Source organism: Dendrobates tinctorius, unplaced genomic scaffold, assembly GCF_039654945.1.
Source record: "Dendrobates tinctorius isolate UK_male_01 unplaced genomic scaffold, ASM3965494v1 ptg000142l, whole genome shotgun sequence".
Taxonomy (NCBI): Eukaryota; Metazoa; Chordata; class Amphibia; order Anura; family Dendrobatidae; genus Dendrobates; species Dendrobates tinctorius.
In genome coordinates, this window is record NW_027361809.1 from 2627720 (window position 1) to 2642295 (window position 14576).

The following is a 14576-nucleotide window of genomic DNA, read 5'->3' on the forward strand; positions in this document are numbered from 1 at the left end:
AGGATTAGATACACGGTTCAGCAGTCAGTATCACACAGGATAGGATTAGATACACGGCTCAGCAGTCAGTATCACACAGGATAGGATTAGATACACGGTTCAGCAGTCAGTATCACACAGGATAGGATTAGATACACGGCTCAGCAGTCAGTATCACACAGGATAGGATTAGATACACGGTTCAGCAGTCAGTATCACACAGGATAGGATTAGATACACGGCTCAGCAGTCAGTATCACACAGGATAGGATTAGATACACGGTTCAGCAGTCAGTATCACACAGGATAGGATTAGATACACGGTTCAGCAGTCAGTATCACACAGGATAGGATTAGATACACGGTTCAGCAGTCAGTATCACACGATAGGATTAGATACACGGCTCAGCAGTCAGTATCACACAGGATAGGATTAGATACAGGAAGAGCGGTACTGTGCAGTGTACAGTCATGGCCAAAAGTTTTGAGAATGACACAAATATATTTTCACATGATCTGCTGGCCTCTGGTTTTTATGTGTGTTTGTCAGATGTTTTTATCACATACTCATAATATGATTGCAATTATATTTCTGTAACAAAAGGTTATATTGACAGTTAGAATGAGTTAATGCAGCAAGTCAATATTTGCAGTGTTGACCCTTCTTCTTCAGGACCTCAGCAATTCTCCCTGGCATGCTCTCAATCAACTTCTGGATCAAATCCTGACTGATAGCAGTCCATTCTTGCAAAATCAATGCTTTTATTTTGTCTGAATTTGAAGGTTTTTGTTTGTCCCCCCCGTCTCTTGATGATTGACCACAAGTTCTCAATGGGATTAAGTTCTGGGGAGTTTCCAGGCCATGGTCCCAAAATCTCTGTGTTTTGTTCCCTGAGCCATTTAGTTATCACCTTTGCTTTATGGCAAGGTGCTCCATCATGTTGAAAAAGGCATTGTTGATCGCCAAACTGCTCTTGGACGGTTGGGAGAAGTTGCTCTTGGAGGACATTCTGGTACCATTCTTTATTCATGGCTGTGTTTTTAGGCAAGACTGAGAGAGAGCCCATTCCCTTGGCTGAGAAGCCACCCCACACATGAATGCTTTCAGGATGCTTGACAGTTGGCATGAGACAAGACTTGTGGTAGCGCTCACCTGGTCTTCTCCGAATAAGCCGTTTTCCAGATGTCCCAAACAATCGAAAAGGGGATTCATCAGAGAAAATGACTTTACCCCAGTCCTCAGCGGTCCACTCCCTGTACCTCTTGCAGAATATCAGTCTGTCCATGATGTTTTTTCTGGAGAGAAGCGGCTTTTTTCCCGCCCTCCTTGAGACCAGGCCTTGCTCCAAGAGTCTCCGCCTCACAGTGCATGCAGATGCCCTAACACCTGCCTGCTGCCATTCCAGAACAAGCTCTGCACTGCTGGTAGCCCGATCCCACAGCTGAAACACTTTTAAGAGACGGTCCTGGCGCTTGCTGGTCTTTCTTGGGCGCCCTGGAGCCTTTTTGGCAACAAGGGAACCTCTCTCCTTGAAGTTCTTGATGATGCGATAGATTGTTGACTGAGGTGCAATCTTTCTAGCTGCGATACTCTTCCCTGTTAGGCCATTTTTTGTGCAGTGCAATGATGACTGCACGTGTTTCTTTAGAGATAACCATGGTTAACAGAAGAGAAACAAAGATGCCAAGCACCAGCCTCCTTTTAAAGTGTCCAGTGGTGTCATTCTTACTTAATCATGACAGATTGATCTCCAGCCCTGTCCTCATCAACACCCACACCTGTGTTAATGGAGCAATCACTGAAACGATGTTAGCTGGTCCTTTTAAGGCAGGGCTGCAATGATGTTGAAATGTGTTTTGGGAGATAAAGTTCATTTTCTAGGCAAATATTGACTTTGCAAGTAATTGCTGTTAAGCTGATCACTCTTTATAACATTCTGGAGTATATGCAAATTGCCATTAGAAAAAAATGAAGCAGTAGACTTTGTAAAAATTAATATTTGTGTCATTCTCAAAACTTTTGGCCATGACTGTCTCCGTACAGGAGGAGCGGTACTGTGCAGTGTCTGTGTACAGGAGGAGCGGTACTGTGCAGTGTCTGTGTACAGGAGGAGCGGTACTGTGCAGTGTCTGTGTACAGGAGGAGCGGTACTGTGCAGTGTCTGTGTACAGGAGGAGCGGTACTGTGCAGTGTCTGTGTACAGGAGGAGCGGTACTGTGCAGTGTCTGTGTACAGGAGGAGCGGTACTGTGCAGTGTCTGTGTACAGGAGGAGCGGTACTGTGCAGTGTCTGTGTACAGGAGGAGCGGTACTGTGCAGTGTCTGTGTACAGGAGGAGCGGTACTGTGCAGTGTCTGTGTACAGGAGGAGCGGTACTGTGCAGTGTCTGTGTACAGGAGGAGCGGTACTGTGCAGTGTCTGTGTACAGGAGGAGCGGTACTGTGCAGTGTCTGTGTACAGGAGGAGCGGTACTGTGCAGTGTCTGTGTACAGGAGGAGCGGTACTGTGCAGTGTCTGTGTACAGGAGGAGCGGTACTGTGCAGTGTCTGTGTACAGGAGGAGCGGTACTGTGCAGTGTCTGTGTACAGGAGGAGCGGTACTGTGCAGTGTCTGTGTACAGGAGGAGCGGTACTGTGCAGTGTCTGTGTACAGGAGGAGCGGTACTGTGCAGTGTCTGTGTACAGGAGGAGCGGTACTGTGCAGTGTCTGTGTACAGGAGGAGCGGTACTGTGCAGTGTCTGTGTACAGGAGGAGCGGTACTGTGCAGTGTCTGTGTACAGGAGGAGCGGTACTGTGCAGTGTCTGTGTACAGGAGGAGCGGTACTGTGCAGTGTCTGTGTACAGGAGGAGCGGTACTGTGCAGTGTCTGTGTACAGGAGGAGCGGTACTGTGCAGTGTCTGTGTACAGGAGGAGCGGTACTGTGCAGTGTCTGTGTACAGGAGGAGCGGTACTGTGCAGTGTCTGTGTACAGGAGGAGCGGTACTGTGCAGTGTCTGTGTACAGGAGGAGCGGTACTGTGCAGTGTCTGTGTACAGGAGGAGCGGTACTGTGCAGTGTCTGTGTACAGGAGGAGCGGTACTGTGCAGTGTCTGTGTACAGGAGGAGCGGTACTGTGCAGTGTCTGTGTACAGGAGGAGCGGTACTGTGCAGTGTCTGTGTACAGGAGGAGCGGTACTGTGCAGTGTCTGTGTACAGGAGGAGCGGTACTGTGCAGTGTCTGTGTACAGGAGGAGCGGTACTGTGCAGTGTCTGTGTACAGGAGGAGCGGTACTGTGCAGTGTCTGTGTACAGGAGGAGCGGTACTGTGCAGTGTCTGTGTACAGGAGGAGCGGTACTGTGCAGTGTCTGTGTACAGGAGGAGCGGTACTGTGCAGTGTCTGTGTACAGGAGGAGCGGTACTGTGCAGTGTCTGTGTACAGGAGGAGCGGTACTGTGCAGTGTCTGTGTACAGGAGGAGCGGTACTGTGCAGTGTCTGTGTACAGGAGGAGCGGTACTGTGCAGTGTCTGTGTACAGGAGGAGCGGTACTGTGCAGTGTCTGTGTACAGGAGGAGCGGTACTGTGCAGTGTCTGTGTACAGGAGGAGCGGTACTGTGCAGTGTCTGTGTACAGGAGGAGCGGTACTGTGCAGTGTCTGTGTACAGGAGGAGCGGTACTGTGCAGTGTCTGTGTACAGGAGGAGCGGTACTGTGCAGTGTCTGTGTACAGGAGGAGCGGTACTGTGCAGTGTCTGTGTACAGGAGGAGCGGTACTGTGCAGTGTGTATATACAGGAGGAGCGGTACTGTGCAGTGTGTATATACAGGAGGAGCGGTACTGTGCACTGTGTATATACAGGAGGAGCGGTACTGTGCACTATATATACAGGAGGAGCGGTACTGTGCACTGTATATATACAGGAGGAGCGGTACTGTGCACTGTATATATACAGGAGGAGTGGTACTGTGCACTGTGTATATATACAGGAGGAGTGGTGCTGTGCAGTGTGTATATACAGGAGGAGTGGTACTGTGCAGTGTATATACAGGAGGAGTGGTACTGTGCAGTGTATATATACAGGAGGAGTGGTACTGTGCAGTGTATATATACAGGAGGAGCGGTACTGTGCAGTGTATATATACACCTACAGAATATTATATATATATATGTGCGAATCGCCATGGAAACCACAAGAATCCTCCCAAGTAAGTGTCTCTGTATCAGCCGCACAGTTCACAGTCTCCCAAACTTCAGCGCTGAGACCAAGTCTCCAAACATCAGCACAAACCTGGAGAAAATCACCCCCAAAATGTCTCCAGGACCAATAATGTGATGTAATCCCGAGGCAACATTCTTATCAATGGCTACTCAGCCCAGAATTATTAACCCCTCACATTACTAAGTGACTGTGAACCAGGGGACAGCCATGGGTCCATCAGCAACCCCAAATCAGATGCTGAACAGAAATTCATGGGGGTCCTAGCACCCGGCCCATGAGACCCTTTCCCTCAGACTGTACACCTTATTCGTACTGGCACTAACACACTTTTAAACATTTTTGGTCCAAGCTGGAGATTTTACAATCTCTTGTGGGTCGATTTTCAGTCTTAGGAAGAAAAATTGACAATATCCAATTTTTAACCCCCACGGGTCATGTGACAGCATAAAGAGGTATTCCCATACAAGATATGTATGATGAGTCCATACACCAGGTGCACGGTTGACTTCCCGCACCCCTGCATCCAGAGAATAGGGCCCTCTGCTTACTTGGTTTTCTTTCTTAATTGTAATTAATGGAGGTTAAGGAAATAGAAGTTACGTGGAGCTGAAGACCATACATTAATGGTACTGTGGGACATATATGACCCCTGGCTGCAAGTGGTGCTCTCCGCCGTAATCTAGATGCCATCATCTCAATGATTGTTCCTGACTGCCGGGTGACCAATCACTGAATAGTATTACCGTGCAACACATGGATTAAAAGAACACACTCAACAACACTCAAAGCTATTCTACTACTGAGTCCAATACGAAACTTAATCATAACAGAAAACCCCAAATAAATCACTGAGCCCAATCCTAGTCACAGGCATATCACCATCATAATGCTAAACATGGCGCCAACACCCACAGGAGGTAAGTAATCAATCTTTGCACTGTTTGTAGCTTTTGAATAGGACTACTGGCAATCAATCTAGTCATTACTGTGCCTTTGTGGCACGCTCTCACAGCGTCTCTCTGAGGGATTGTTGGGGTCTTTTTAGATACGGGCAAACCTCTCTTTAGTGTAAATGTGGGTAATGGTGTTCATTCTTGGGGTTCCCACTCTTTAATATATTGCATGTTATGTCTTTTGGCTACTCAATATTCAATTTTATGTATTATGTGCTCTCCTTTCAGATCTATCTAACTTTATCTGAACCCAATAGTGTGTCCAGCATGTAGTAAGGGGCTTATTTATATTTCACTTAAGTGTTAGAAATGCCTCAGATTTTGGCTTCAACACCTCGGTTAATTAAACCCCCCCGCCTTATACTAGCCCCTCAACCTTATACTAGCCCCCCGCCACCTTATACTAGCCCCTCAACCTTATACTAGCCCCCCGCCTTATACTGGCCCCCCCGCCCTTATACTAGCCCCCCCGCCCTTATACTAGCCCCCCCGCCCTTATACTAGCCCCCCCGCCACCAACCTTATACTAGCCCCCCCGCCACCAACCTTATACTAGCCCCTCCGCCACCAACCTTATACTAGCCCCTCAACCTTATACTAGCCCCCCCCAACACCATACTAGCCCCCCCCAACACCATACTAGCCCCCCCCCAACACCATACTAGCCCCCCCCCAACACCATACTAGCCCCCCCCCAACACCATACTAGCCCCCCCAACACCATACTAGCCCCCCCAACCCTTATACTAGTCCCTCAACCACCTTATACTAGCCCCCCCAACCACCTTATACTAGCCCCCCAGCCACCTTATACTAGCCCCCCAGCCACCTTATACTAGCCCCCCAGCCACCTTATACTAGCCCCCCAGCCACCTTATACTAGCCCCCCCAGCCACCTTATACTAGCCCCTCAACCTTATACTAGCCCCCCGCCACCTTATACTAGCCCCTCAACCTTATACTAGCCCCCCAACCTTATACTAGCCCCTCAACCACCTTATACTAGTCCCCCAACCACCTTATACTAGCCCCTCAACCACCTTATACTAGCCCCTCAACCACCTTATACTAGCCCCCCAACCTTATACTAGTCCCCCCAACCCCTTATACTAGCCCCTCAACCTTATACTAACCCCCCGCCACCTTATACTAGTCCCCCAACCACCTTACACTAGCCCCCCCAACCCTTATACTAGCCCCCCACCACCTTATACTAGCCCCTCCACCTTATACTAGCCCCCCAACCACCTTATACTAGCCCCCCAACCACCTTATACTAGCCCCCCCTAATAACCAGAACCCCAACACTGAAACCAACCTGAGCTCTACAAGTAGCCAGAACACCAGTCCCGTCCCTGACCCCAGTGATCTCGGGCTCTGCCACAGCCTGATGGAGTGATAGTGACCGGACTGCTCCCAGAGATCCCCGGTGTCCTGTGCGGCCGGTCCGGCTGGGCTGCGGCCAGGTCTAGCCTGCAGAGGAGGGGGCAGGTACCTGTAGGGGATCCAGTCAGACTGGTGCTTGGAAGTCATCGCTCCTCACAGTCCGGGGCCTGAGCCTCCAGAGCGAGAGAAGGCGCCGGGACCGCAGCGCTCCGCCATGGAGCCGGCAGCATCCTCCGGGGTCCTGGTGGAAGGCGGCCGCGCAGGAGGAGCAGAGCCTCTAGCCCAGCAGCACCGGGGGGAGGAGGACGGCCACTACAGCCGCCTCCGGTCACCGCCGAGGCCCCGAGAGCAGCAGCAGCTCCGCCGCCGGGACCCGCTGCACCATGATGCTTCACCTGCGGCAACGAGCGTCCATGTAATGAGCGGCGGCGGCGGCCACAACCCCCGGTGATGTCATCTGCCAGTCACCAGCGGGCTGCAAAACCTGAGCTGGAGCCGAGGAGGAGAGGAGCACCGAGGGAGGGGAGGAGAGGGGCACCGAGGGAGGGGAGGGGAGGAGAGGGGCACCGGGGGAGGAGAGGGGCACCGAGGGGAGGAGAGGGGCACCGAGGGGGGGAGGAGAGGGGCACCGGGGGAGGGGAGGAGAGGGGCATCGGGGGAGGGGAGGCGAGGGGCATCGGGGGAGGGGAGGCGAGGGGCATCGGGGGAGGGGAGGCGAGGGGCACCGGGGGAGGGGAGGAGAGGGGCACCGGGGGAGGGGAGGAGAGGGGCACCGAGGGGAGGAGAGGGGCACCGAGGGAGGAGAGGGGCACCGAGCGAGGGGAGGAGAGGGGCATCGGGGGAGGAGAGGGGCATCGGGGGAGGGGAGGAGAGGGGCACCGGGGGAGGAGAGGGGCACCGGGGGAGGGGAGAAGAGGGGCACCGAGGGAGGGGAGGAGAGGGGCACCGAGGGAGGAGAGGGGCATCGGGGGAGGGGAGAAGAGGGGCACCGGGGGAGGGGAGGAGAGGGGCACCGAGGGGAGGAGAGAAGAGGGGCATCGAGCGAGGGGAGGAGAGGGGCACCGAGGGAGGGGAGGAGAGGGGCACCGAGGGAGGAGAGGGGCACCGATGGGGGGGAGGAGAGGGGCACCGGGGGAGGGGAGGAGAGGGGCATCAGGGGAGGGGAGGAGAGGGGCACCGAGGGAGGGGAGGGGCACCGGGGGGAGGAGAGGGGCACCGAGGGAGGAGAGGGGCATCGGGGGAGGAGAGGGGCACCGAGGGAGGAGAGGGGCACCGAGGGAGGGGAGGGGCACCGAGGGGAGAAGAGGGGCACCGAGGGAGGGGAGGAGAGGGGCACCGAGCGAGGGGAGGAGAGGGGCATCAGGGGAGGAGAGGGGCACCGGGGGAGGGGAGGAGAGGGGCACGGAGGAGAGGGGCACCGAGGGAGGAGGAGAGGGGCACCGGGGGAGGAGAGGGCACCGAGGGGGGGGAGGAGAGGGGCACCGAGGGAGGGGAGGAGAGGGGCACCGGGGGAGGAGAGGGGCACCGAGGGAGGAGAGGGGCACCGAGGGAGGGGAGGAGAGGGGAACCGAGGGAGGGGAGGAGAGGGGCACCGAGGGAGGAGAGGAGCACCGAGGGAGGAGAGGGGCACCGAGCGAGGGGAGGAGAGGGGCACCGAGCGAGGGGAGGAGAGGGGCACCGAGGGAGGGGAGGAGAGGGGCACCGGGGGAGGGGAGGAGAGGGGCACCGGGGGAGGGGAGGAGAGGGGCACGGGGGGGAGGAGAGGGCACCGTGCTACTGGAGCCCCCGTATGAGGCCTCATTGTATCGGTGCCCTGTACATTCACCGCTGGCCCCTGCCATGCCAAATACCCCCCCCCCCCATTACTATCACCTTTCCGTCTCGATCGCTGCAGAACCCATTAACCCTGCAGGCCCCTTGAAAGAACAGATAAGCAGAATTCAGCGATTACGTGTAAGGGGGTGATTATTTTTGCAGGGTCATTGCATGCTGTCTAATATAAGTGGAGGCTCCTTGGCGTCATGTTCAGAGATCTGGTTGTCCCCTCCATTAGTGGGACCTCTAGAAGAGCAGGTGGCAGCGGTGAGACGTGGTGGCACCATGCAGGTAACAACCCTTCCCTTCCTGAATGAAGCGGCCGCTCGGGCTCCGCGTTGTCATGGAGACTCGTATAACGAACCCTCGTCATCACTGGTCATCAGATGATCGCTAATGATAACCCACCGCCCCATAGTAACACCAGGATAAAACCGCTCCTCCACTGTCCTGACACTACAGGTGTGTGCACCAGGGCGGCGCTATCAGCCAATGCCCTATGGGCGGGGCCAGAGCTACTCACAATGCTCCTGGACTTTGTGGTGTGTGTCTCGTGTCTGTGGACCTCGTGTGTCTCGGTTATGGTACCAAATTCCCTGCCTTGATTCCTGTTCCCTCGCCCTTCCCCGGAGGCGGTGTATCCAGGCCTGAATCCCTGATCCTGTACCTATCCTGTACCTGACCCTGTCTGAACTGTCTGCTATGTTGTGTTCCTGGAATCCCTCTGTGTTTGGAGCCTCGCACCCAGTGACTCTGAGACTCTTGCAACCGGTGTTCCTGCTGAGCATCTACTATGCTGTGCTCTGACTACCATGCGGTGCTAGCTCCATGCAGGCCCAGCAGTCCTGCGGTGTTAGCTCCATCACACTCGAGTTCCTTCCTAGGTCTGGAGCCTGATGACCGCTGCCTGGAGCTGGATGACTGCAGTGGTGCCTGTAGGTCATATTGGATGTCCGGAACCTAACGACTCCCGTTTGATGTCTGCCGGTGACTCATGTCCTGCCTGCGTCTGGATGACCTCGTGTCTCCTGATGACCTCGTGTCTCCTGGTTTTGTCTATGTACTGTGACTTTATTTATACCTGAAGTTGTGTGGTGTCATCAAGTCCTACGTGTCCTTGTCCACATGCTCAGCTGCCACAGTACTCCGGTCGCTGCCATTCCCTAGTTCGGGTAGGCCCGGGTCCCCCTCTGTGGTATGCAGGGTCCATATTGCGTCCCCGTCGGCGTGGAGGCGGCTGCGGTCGTGACAACGTGTCTCAGAGACAACCACTGAAAGCTGCCATGACAGTGCAGCAAACACCCAGGGACCATGAAAAGTCCATGCCGATGTCACCATGAGACCCATCCACAACCTCCGGCCGGCCTCTTACTAAAGACCATTGGAGCGACGCCCGCAGAGTCCACGGCTCTATGGGATGCAGACTTTCCAGCACCGCGCACTGGTTACATCTGTTGTGTTTTATTGATATTTTTTTTTTTACTTGTCAGTTCATCCTCAATGTTTCCATTCAGTGACCGTAAGCAGAGGAAGGCGAGCCGGCTGGATCTTATGTATAGCTAAGGCCAGACAGGAGACTGCTAAGGGTAAAGACCCCGTCACACATAGCGACTCACCAGCGATCCCGACAACGATATCAACGTGTCAGGATCGCTGGTAAGTCGCTATGTGATCGCTGGTGAGCTGTCACACAGGCAGCTTCACCAGCGATCAGCACAGCGACGCCCAGCGCGCGGCGTCCCTGTGTACGTTAGTTACCAGCTGATTGCTGGTCTCCCGCCTGTCACACGCAGCGATGCGTGCTGGCCAGCGGGAGACCAGCGACCAAAGAAATGTCCAGAGGTTTCCCAGAGCGATCAGCGATACCGGCAGGGGGGCCGGTCGCTGTCACACACAGTGATCTCGCTGGTGAGATCGCGATGTGTGACGGGGCCCTAAAGGTAAAGCAATCATCAGTAACTCCGGAGCCTCCCGCCATTGTGCTCCCAGCCCTGGGCCCATTGTGTGGATGGGGATAGTAGAGCGAGGGGAGCCCTCACTACAGGGGTCTCACGTGCAGTCCCAGGTGAGGGGCTTCTGGAATATGCTTCATTCTTTAAGCCGAAAGCAAATCTTTAAGGGGGAGGGTGTGAACACTTCTGCTCATTCAGGGGACTGATCCCAGGCAGGGGGGAGCCACATGTTTAGTCAGGGAGCTGGGAGCGTGATGTCAAAGGGAGAGGATCGAGGATGAGGTCCTGGAGGACATGTATGGAGTTGGAGATCGGTTGCCGGCTGGGCTGGATCCCTCTGCTACTGGTGAGGGATCTGTTGTCTGGATTTCAGGAACTTTCTTAAAGACTATAGCTGCTGGATACGTGGAGGAGCGTGGACTGTGACTACAGACTATACTGGAGGGAGATACAATATCTGTGGGCCAACCAAAAGTTGGGAGACCGTGATTATCACTTGGTACAGGGCAGTAGGACCACTGGCACCAGGAAGGGATCCTGTGGGCTGGGGACACTGTATTTTGGCCATCTACCCAGAGTTGTACAACCATGGATGTATGAAATAAACACAGTTGCATCGTTAACCTGCCTGGTGATTATTACAACCTCAGATCCTCACCAGTGGTGGCAGCTGGTGGGGTCACCTATCTCTGGACGGCATACCAAGGAAAGTTACTGACCGGTGACTTGGGCAGAAGACATGGTAGACGCCATCTACAAGAAGCTGAAGAAGAAGGAGCTGAGAGAGAGCTAGAATGGTTGGCGGAGGACAACCGGGCAACCCTAATACAACGCTTGGATGACTGGGACCGAGAACAACAACATGAGGATATTCCACAGCTCAGTGAGGACACCTCGGATATTGATGAGCATCTCCGGTTATTTGAGAACCTCTGCCTGCTACACGAGGTGTCACTCAGGGACTGGCCCAGATGTCTGAGCGTTGGCTTAACTGGAAAAGGAAGAGAAGCTTCTAATAACTTGTCTTCTGGGGATCAGAGATGTTACTCTACCATTCGCAGTGCATTACTAGAGAGGTATGCCGTCACGCCTGAAACCTACCGGAGCAAGTTTCGGGAGTCTGACAAGCCCGGTGCACACACATATCGGGAGTTTGCTAACACACTATGTACAGCATGCACTCAGTGGATATGTGGGTACGTGAGCCGACCAGGGGGGTGGTCCGCTTTAAGCCGTGAACAGACTGGAGACGGAGACAGAATTGCGTCCAACAGGTCTTTATTGGCTGTCCTCACGACAACCGTAGCAATACACCGCAGCCACTTCACAGTTCTCCGTCGTGGCTCTTCCGCTGTGGCTGACCTAGGCCTATCTACCGCCAGCGTTTCACCAGTCCGAGTACGTCGTCCGTTTGGTACCCCCAGGGCCTTGTCTGTCCTGCGGTACTTCTTGTCGGGGCCACCCCCTTGAACGTCTGTTCTCCTCAGTCCCTTCTAGAAGCTCTCCTCCGTTGTCCATCTTGTCCTCCTCTTCCTGGACTGGAACCCTCTCTCTCCTTTTTATCCCCTCTCTCACACTGGGGATTTCCCTCTTGCGTTCCTGTAACCCCGCCCCCATGACTGCAGTTTCCTAAGCCCTAAGCTGTTGTTTAGCCCTGTTCTCACAGCTCTCTCCTGCCATCTTGTGGTCAAACCCTGGTATTACACTCATTCTTCACTTTTCCCAGCTGTTCCCCTTCTGCTAATACAAACATCCATCTAAAGTGCACCAACCACCTCTTCTCACTACAGACAAGTTCGTACGTCAGGTCACCTTCCCTACACTCTCCCTTCCTTTGTCTATTGTCTCCTTGACAATCTCGTTCCCTACCTTTGTCGTTCTGAAGCTTTTCTTCTGTCTGTTGTCAGACCGGTTGTCGAGCCAAACCCACCATATGTGGAGCCGAACCAAACCGGGAGCACCATGCTCCGAGCAGCCTACAGCTGCCCGCCGGTGCACACGCCACATGACCACTCCTTTCTGGTTGGGCTAGGTCTACCCGGACTACTCTACAGGTGCATATCACCCACTGCTCTCCCCTTCTGTCACCCTCTTCTATTCGGAATGACATGACCGAGGCTCTAACCTACCAGGTCATCGTCAGCATCCTCCTATCCTTCTAGGGTGTACGTGGTATTAGGGACCAGTGTCTAGTTCAATTTCTTCTGTCTCTCTGTCCCGTCAATTTTTAAGTAGTCATGGTCGGCGTCTTTTTTTTTCTTACATTTTCATACATTTTTTAACTGGTAACATTCTAAACCTACTATATTTACTATACATAGTTTATACTATTTGCAATAGGTACAACAATTACCTCTTTTCTTACAACATTCTACCTTAATCATCAACCTAATATGCTATATTTAAACTATTTACTAGTTCTGTTACCCGCCTACTAACAGATTACTCTTATCTACATCCATCATTACTATGCAACACAAAACCGTTTAGCACAGCTATAAAGTGGTGGTGCAACAAGTAGGATCCTAGTCCGTAATCATATGAATATAGAAACTTGGCACACACAGTATGTATGATTTCCAGTGAAAAAATGATTTTTAATATACAGTACATACAGTATAGACGTTTCGGTCACATTGACCTTCATCACAGTACTATGTATTGTACTGCTGTCATTTGCATAATGCTCAAAAGAGGGAGAGCCAAAAGGTAAGTGGTCCCCCCAGGAGTAGGAACAAAAGGCAAAGCTTTGCAGAGTCAGTCCGGTCAGTATGCAGCATGTAGGGCAATGACACGGCATCCACCGCGGGTCAGAGGAGCCCTATGACAGCAGTACAATACATAGTACTGTGATGAAGGTCAATGTGACTGAAACGTCTATACTGTATGTACTGTATATTAAAAATCTGTATATTTAAATCATCAGTATTCTTTGTAGTAGGAGACCAGGTCTCCCTCCCGCAGAGCCCGCCCGTGCTTGATGGACTTCACATTAAGGTAGATTTCTGGCTGGTTGTGAGGTCCCGAATAAAGCCATAGCCCTGTGCAATGTTGGTGTGCACAAGCCGGCCAGTGGACCGTGGGACCGGCATGGCGGCCTCGCCTTTTTCGTGGAGCAGCGCCAAGACCTCCCGCTCTCTGACCTTCTTCAGTTCAATAACCTCCACAACCCAGGCGGAGGGTCCGGTGTAGGCCGCAGAGCCGATCGAGTGGGTCGGGGTCAGGAGCGGGGCGGTGGCGGCCGGAGGTGCCGGCAGACCAGCCTCAGCCGGGGCCGGGCGAAGAGCAGGGGCACCCGCGGGTCCTGGTGAATAGGCCACGACCGGGGCCTGGAGAAGAGGGGAGGCGGCCGCAGGCATTGAAGAACAGGCCGCAACCGGAGCCACGGACGGGGCAGAGGCGGCCGCGGTCACCGCCAGGTCGGCCGCAACCAAGGCCAGGGATGTTGGAGTGGCAGCCGTGGGATAGGCCGCAGCTTGAACGGAGGCGGCCGCAGGTCTCAGCAAGTAGGCCACAGCCGAGGAGGGAGCAGCGGCGGCCTCGGATGCTGGTGAGTAGGCAGCAGCAGTTGGCAGCTCGACCGCCACGGTATTCTGGAGCGGGGCCGCAGTGGCGGCGGGCCTCGGTTGGTAGGCCACTGCTGACAGGTGGAACGCAGCAGAGTCTGCCGCGGGCGGGTTCCACACTGACGACGCGGGCCGATGCGCTGCCGGGCGAGGTGGGTTGGGGTGGTGGGCGAGAGCGTCGGTCAGCCCAGTGGAGGCCGCAAAGCCCTCCTCAGCCGGGGCCGTTGGAAAGCAGCAGGCCGCGCGGGAAGGCCGAGTGGCAGGGGCAGCTTGCGGAACCGCCAGCTGGGACGGGGGAACTCTCACCTTCCCCGGAGCCGCAACTTCCGACAGGCAATCCCCCAGCCTCTGATCTTCACCCCAACGTCCGGCAGGGCCAGCCTCCAGGCCCCGATGGTTCCGCGGGGAGACTCCACGCTGCTTCCTCCAGTGGTGGCTCCAGCAGGATCCGGGGTCGTTCTTCCTCTCTGGTACGCGTCCAGGACAGCGACGGGCTCCCAGGGGCAGGTCTCCCGACGAGACTCCATCTCCTGATGCCACCGCCATTCCAGGCGTCCGAGACCATGGCAGCTGCAGCGTCGCATCCCGGGCGAGGTCCAGAAGCTCAATGGCGCCAAGCAGCCGCACCCAGCCTCTTCACTTGGGCCACTCCCGTACTTGGGTGGGGCGTTGATCGGCCTCTCCACCCATCTTCCAGGGTCCAGCATGGGAGGGCGGCTGTCTCCTGA

At 54.5% G+C, this 14576-nt stretch overlaps 1 protein-coding gene across 4 annotated transcripts in view; it reads right to left on the reverse strand.

Moving 5' to 3' along the window:
* Window positions 1-14576, reverse strand: part of TUB (TUB bipartite transcription factor) — a 132484-nt gene that overhangs the window by 24874 nt on the left and 93034 nt on the right. Inside the window, exon 1 of one of the 4 annotated variants that reach the window (XM_073545217.1) lies at window positions 6625-7043. The exons of the other annotated variants lie outside the window; for them this stretch is intronic. Within the exon in view, the coding sequence (XP_073401318.1) occupies window positions 6625-6662 (38 nt within the window). The 5' untranslated portion in view covers window positions 6663-7043. Of the gene's footprint in view, window positions 1-6624; window positions 7044-14576 lie in introns of those variants that run through there. 4 annotated transcript variants of the gene reach the window in all.